This window comes from Henckelia pumila, chromosome 3 (assembly GCF_033568475.1).
Source record: "Henckelia pumila isolate YLH828 chromosome 3, ASM3356847v2, whole genome shotgun sequence".
NCBI lineage: Eukaryota > Viridiplantae > Streptophyta > Magnoliopsida > Lamiales > Gesneriaceae > Henckelia > Henckelia pumila.
In genome coordinates this window covers 179520546-179527499 of record NC_133122.1, presented here as the reverse complement: position 1 = coordinate 179527499, position 6954 = coordinate 179520546, and the positions used below count along the sequence as shown (strand labels likewise).

At 35.1% G+C, this 6954-nt stretch overlaps 1 protein-coding gene across 2 annotated transcripts; it reads right to left on the bottom strand.

Moving 5' to 3' along the window:
• Positions 1-266: 266 nt before the first annotated feature.
• On the bottom strand, positions 267-5965 carry LOC140886927 (2,3-bisphosphoglycerate-independent phosphoglycerate mutase). Of its 2 annotated transcripts, none has more exons than XM_073293853.1 (10): positions 5828-5965; positions 5548-5721; positions 5104-5231; positions 4151-4301; positions 3749-3952; positions 2677-3101; positions 2199-2391; positions 2011-2106; positions 1000-1152; positions 267-635 (listed from the first exon to the last, which is right to left on the bottom strand). In XM_073293853.1, exons 2-10 carry the CDS (start codon positions 5707-5709, stop codon positions 471-473), a joined length of 1677 nt encoding a protein of 558 aa, XP_073149954.1. In that variant the 5' UTR covers positions 5710-5721; positions 5828-5965; the 3' UTR covers positions 267-470. The 2 variants fall into 2 exon arrangements, with proteins under 2 accessions (XP_073149954.1, XP_073149955.1); XM_073293854.1 differs by having other exon boundaries at positions 5548-5718; positions 5828-5951.
• Positions 5966-6954: the final 989 nt, after the last annotated feature.

Below are 6954 nucleotides of genomic sequence, written 5' to 3'. Positions count from 1 at the left end.
AGTTTCAAACAATAGAGCAAAGCCATTAGTTCTCCTCTAACAACCGAGCTGGGATTCCTGATAGGACTAGCTTGAGCAGCCATCAAATTACCTTTACAATCCCGAATTACAGCCCCAATCGAAAAACAACCTTAAACCTTTACTATCATCAAAGCTCACATCTTAGTTTTATTAAAGTTTAGGTTTTTGGCAATATTAGTGTGTGTGTGTGTGTGTGTGTGTGTGTGTGTATTATACATACAGACCCGGTAACAAGTAAGACAAAGTAAAGCGAAACCGTTGAAAATTATTTCAAATATTTCAATCTCAAACCACGGGCAAGGTTTTAGCATATCCGATGCTAGGTTAAATATCAGTGATACTAGCCTAAAACATTTTATTCAAAAATAATGGATAATGTATTCCTCACTTCCTCCATTGTCCTTCTCCTCGTATGCAAAATTTCTAAGAGTTCAAATCGGAGATGGCATCTAGTTATCAACAACCTCAATAAGGGTTGTCTCGTAATCACTCGGCGCCTCAAGTCCATGCAAGTTCATGACAGTTGCAGCCACATTTGCTAGACCACCAGTGGGAACATCTTTGCGGAATCTCGCACCAGGTGCCAGCCCAGGGCCACCAATAGCAATTGGAACCTACATAGAAGTTTAATAAACCTGTATAAGTAAGGATTCATGCATGACCACCCGGAAACCATATGTCGGATAATGATTGATTGGATTACTTCCTATACTGGCTTGTAATTTGTAAATGATAGACAGGCCTGGTTCATACCGGAAACACGGTAGAGTATAACTAACTATTCGAACAGATCATCTTTCCAATCAAAAATTTTCCAATCACATGTTATGGTTAAGGAAATGGTTGTGAAAATTTGTGGCATTAACAACAATCAGAAATTCACACGTAGTACAATTTTCTCCATGGTAGTTAATTTGAAGTATGAAAATATTCATAAATGGGGACTTCACTAATAGAACAGGGATTTAAATCACTTACTGGTTCCAAAGTGTGAGAAGTAAGTATTTGAATTTGGCCATCCTTGAGAAGTGGCTCGCCCTTCTTGTTTCTTTTCACCATGTCCTCCGCATTTCCATGGTCAGCAGTAACAACATAGATTCCACCCACTTGCTCTATTGCGTCAAGGATCATCTAGCAAAATCAAAACAATTAACAGGTCATGCATAACTCAAAAAAAAATTATAGTTAAAGCTTCAAGAACAGAAATTTTCAACTGGTTGATCATGTAAGTTGTAAGATGTAGCACGCAACCAAGTAGCCTCTTCACAGCACATCACCATGAATCTAATATTTATCAAGCATTTTGGAGGAATTTAGAACAAAAGGTGATCATACTTTCTCAAAACTCGAGGAATATTTCAATTTTCGTGTGGAATAAGTTCTCTTAATACAATGTATGCAAAAAAGATCGCGGCTTCATTTGGACAAGTACTTCTAAAAGTTTTTATAAGTGTTTTTAAAAAAAAAATTATAAAATGTTTTAAAAGTTGTTTTAATAATAAATATGTGTTTGAAAAACTATTATATAAAAACGTTTTTACAATTTAAAAATAGTATGGTTTGTTTTCCATCATTGCTTTCAGTTCTAAAAAATCAAAAATACATCCCATTTGTTCTTTAATAACTATAGTTGAAGAAAGCTTTTTTAAAAATATTTTTCAAAAATATTTTATAATATAAAACACTAAAAAACGTTTAAAGTACTTGTCCAAACAGACTCTAGGACATTCAAACTATCGTTCTGAGACACACCCTAAAGGTCAATCACCATTACTGGTACAAAATTTACATGGGACCAATTGAGTGTTACCTAAGCCCTCGAAAACTGAAAAACTTACATGAACAACAATAATCAGGATTAGGCATGTATGTTGCCACTTGTGGCATGAAAGTCATATATCCTCACCAATGTGTAAAAATAGCATGGGAAACTATGTTTCATCGGTCTCCCTCCGCTAAATGTATGCTACAATAGCAGAATCAACATACCTTCACAGCTTCATCAGCAGCCTTGCAAGCAACGACTGTCGCTTCAATATCACCAGTATGTCCCACCATGTCACCATTAGGCAGGTTGACACGTACCTTCGGAATAAACCACATTAGGCTATTATTAACTTGCCAGTAAGATTCTTCCTCAACAAGAAATGAAGAAAACCAAGGAGTTGATGGATTACCTGGTCAAATTTACGGCTAAGAATTGCATCCCTTGCCTTCTCAGCAATCTCCAAGGCCTTCATCTTCGGCTTGACATTGAAGGTGATACCACTATCACTAGGAATTTCAACATATTCTTCCATTGCAGGGTTGAAGTATCCTGAGCGATTCCCGTTCCAGAAAAAAGTGACATGACCAAATTTTACTGTTTCACTGTAAAAACCAAGGTAAATAACAAATTTGAACAGCAAGCAAAAATTAAATCAAGTCATTGACATACACAATGAACACACAACGAACGTAACTACGCAAGTATTATTCTGCATACAAAAAGCTAGGCAAATATATTAAGAATGAAAATTTCAGGATGTTTTAGTGAGGGAGAGACACAAGGCCATTAGCCTTGTGCTTCTTCTTCCTTTTCTTTTTTTCTTTTTTTTTAAATAGTTTTGTGTGTAGGAAAATAAAACTTGGAAGTTTTAGTTGTAACAAAATTACCTGCAAGCAAAAGTACGGATGCCATTATTCACCAAATATTCACCAGATGTCCGTTCAATCTCTGGAGGAGAAACAAGGTAGCGATTTGGAAGTTTGAGCTCACCATCATATTGAAGCATTCCAGCATAACGAATTTTAGGAAATCGAACTCGATCAAATTTGTCAAAGTCCTCATACTCGAGGGCCTTAGCTATCATTACCACGCGATCAGCACGAAAATTGAAAGTCACAACAGCATCACCATCGACGATAGGCCCAACAGCTTTTCCACTGTCATCAACAATAACAAATGGAGGTAAATACTGATCATTTGTATTAGGAATCTCTCTCAGCTTCTTGACAGCTTCAACAGCACTCTTAAACTTGTGTGGCGCTTCTCCAAGCACTTGGGCATCCCAACCTCGTTTTACAACATCCCAATCATTCTGCAAATATTTAGAAAAATCCGAGTGCATGAGAAACAGAACCGAAGGCTTGGTAACCAACTAGATGGTTACATGTGTAATCAGAATTTCTACAACAATCATCAGATAGAAAGAAATCAAAAAGAGTCATATTAACTGTGATATCCTCCAATCGAAGCCCAATGGTCATAAGATGAGGTATAATAGAACAGAGTAGAACAGACAGCAATCACAAGCAGAAGCAGCACCTTAACCAAGATTGCAAGGACATGAGAAATACAGTGGGGCCAAAAAATGTGGTGGGGGTAGAAATAACGGTAAGTGAAAAAAAGAGGCTAGTCCAGCAAACGTGAGCTTAGAGATAAATATCACATGACCCTCAAGTAAAACAAGGCAAAGGAATTGTGGTCCCCGTAGTTATCTTTCACTTCTATGGTAAATAGGGTCAAGAAGGTCGGTTCAATTAAACCCTTTCATCACCTCAAAAGGTGCAATTTTCAGTGCATATTGGTTTGGTACTAGAAGCCAAGCAATTTTTGGATTCATAAAAATCATGCAAAATAAGTCGTGGTAGCCACAGTTTATGTCAAGTCACATACTCCGGAATGCATAAAATACAAAAAAATAACGAGAATGAGCGCTCCAAAATATAAAAATAAATGGTTAACCTCATAACGATCCATCGTAACATACATTCGACCTCCGCCAGATGCAATCTGCGCATCAACACCTTTCTGACGCAGTTCGGCAAGATCGTTTTCAAGAGTTTCAGTGAAGCCTACACTTGAACCATCCAACACATCACGTCCGTCCGTGAGAATATGAACACGGATTCTTTTAGCACCACGCTCACTAGCTCCTTTAATCAACAACTGCACACCCAATAATAAGTTCACATAAATTTTTCTCATATGTTAAAAATTATGTCTGCATAAGAAAAGGGTAAAAAAGAAAAGAAAAAAAATAGGATTTCAGAAGCTTGAAGTAATGAAAGCAGAGGAAGAAAAATTTATTTTTCTAGATGGAATTATGTCACACAGAAGCGAATGAGATTTAAACACTTGGGATACCTGCAACTGATTGAGCCTTGAGTGAACGCCTCCGTCACTTAATAATCCAATGAGGTGTAGTGTTCCTGTTTCAAATGATTCTTTGATGTACTTGAAACCGTCTCCTTCATATATTTTGCCAGATTCCAGGGCAAGATCCACAAGCTTTGCTCTATATCCAAAAACACACACCCAAAAATTAATAAATATTCAAAACTAATGTATGATAAACTTCAGGTACACAAAGTGGAGCGAGAAAGATTTTTCCATTCCCATTTGGTAAGATAAAAAGGCAATATTAATTTGGCAACTGGACCAATCAAAAGCTGATGGACTAATTTCAGCAACTGTTGACAGAGGCAAAAGAATGATCAAATAGTATAACATATTTTTCTTGATTCCAATTAACTACCACGGTTTCTCATCTTGACCTAAGCATTCCTACGAATGAGAACATAAATCAAAAGAATCTACCAATCAGTGCTTTGCGGATCTACACTCCTAGCAGCTTTCATAATGTTTGTACTAATATCCAATTCTGGTAATGGTAGAAACTCTAATCATATGTATACATATATATATATATACACATATATATATGTATGTATGTATGTGTAAATATATATAAAAAGAATTAAGAACTGCTCCCTTATTAGTCCAAGAACTTCTCTTGATCAGCCATATAAATGATAAGTTCATTCCAATGATACACTCCCTTCCTTTTAAGAAAATCACATTATAGCGATGCAAAAACCAGCAGAAGTCGATTGAGGTCAGACTCATAAAAGCATGATGTGTTGGATGTCAAAGTTGTAAATAGCATTGATTGGACAAACTATCTGTCACATGATCTGCAAATTAGAGACTAGAGAGAGAAGCATCCGAACACTTAGTTTTCAATATCATTTTTTTCCCCGCTGACTACAACTACAATAACTTCAATTAAGTAAAGGAACAAGAAAAAGGAAGTTCACCCTTGGGCGTAAATCCGGCCAGCACCAAGAGCATTGTGGCCAACTTCACTATTACCCATGTCATCTTCTGTGGGCAGCCCCACTGCAGTACCATGCGCTTTCACCAATCTCCACTTCTCTGGGGCACCCTTCAACACATTATAAATAAAACAAATAATTCAATCCCATTTACTATTTCAGGGGAAAAATTAGAATTTTCTACACACTGGCACCTTCAATCTACTTAATTATTAAGTATTTCTCTTGATCCAACAATCTAGACGACAAAAATTCAAACCTCACAAAAATTTTAAAGCGTGAAATCCAGTAGAAAACTGAATGAAAGTCGGATCTCAGAGTCCGAGTTAATATCTTCACCGATGCAATACCGAGTCATTTAGTCCGAAATATCCGGAACCCAGTAGATTCTAGACGTGAAAATACTAATAAAACTAAAAAAATTACATTTTTAAGTGAATCCATGGTTGGCGTCTCCGCAACGTGGATGCAGTTGTATTGATTGGGTTTGGCTTCACCCCACCCATCCAAAACAATCATCGCTATAGTCTTCCCCTTGGGAAGCTTGGGGTGATCCTTCAGTTTCCATGAAAATTCAGAGCTGCCCATCCTTCCTTACTACTTTAAAAACCAAAAAAAAAAACAAAGATGTTGAGAAAGCAGATCACCGATTAGCAATCAGACAAAGAGAAAGACGAGAAACAGAGATCTATAGTGAAGAGAGAACCTTGCGATTCTTGATGTAAAACGCAGAAAAATTAGGGCGTGAATACCGAAGAAAGTGGCTTGTCCAAGTGTATGTGTGAAGAAAACAAATGGGAATGGAAAACTGGGATTGGCCATTGGATTTGGAGGAACATTTATTAGAAATTTCGGATTGGGGGACACGTGACATACGCACGTGACTCGGAGCCTTTTTTTTTCATTTTTTGCTTTTTTGTAGATGATTGAAATTTTAATACAAGCTAGGAATCTTTTGTTAGTCTAGGGAATATGCTGATTATTTAATTATTATAATATATAATTATAATAATCTTGATAAGAAAGGAAAAATAGCGTTAGATTGCTAATTCTGATGTCATAATACATTATTATCACATTTTTCAAGAATTTTATTTATTTCTTTGTTGGGAGAGTTGAAGTTCCAATGTCATTAATTTCTAGAGAACTTTCTATAAAATAGTCTGTGATTATTTTCCATAACAATGTGGTTGGATGGATAGATTTTAAGTTTAGTTTGTGTTTTGATGGAAAGATTTTAAATCTATAGATTTTGATTATGTTTTTATTGTTACAAATCTAAATTCATACATTACTTATTTATTAACAGCATGAAATATAGTGGATTTCAAATGACATCGATATTGCATTAACTTGAAATTCATCAAAATTAACGTAAAATACTATATAAACGTTAAATGATGTATTTGAAGTTTATGATTTTACTTTTCAGAATAATATATATATATATATATATATATTTATTTGAAATTTATGAATTTGAAGCTCTCATTTAAAATATCATTTGATACAACATAATTGATGGTCAAATTAAATTAAGGGACATTAAATTATTAGTCATAATTAGTTGAATTTGACTTCTTGTTGATATATATAAATGAGTAGATATATAAATATAAGGCTGATAGCACGCATGCGCAAGAGCATCACTCTTATGCGCTCGTGTTTGCTCACGCCACCAACCACAATACTTTCTTATTATTGTATTATTATATTTTTTATATATTGTCTTGTTTTAGTTTTCACACGAATTAAGAGAAAAATTTATTGAAAAAGTAAATTTTATATAAACTTTCTATTTTATTCTTATTTAATATATTAAAAATGATTGCA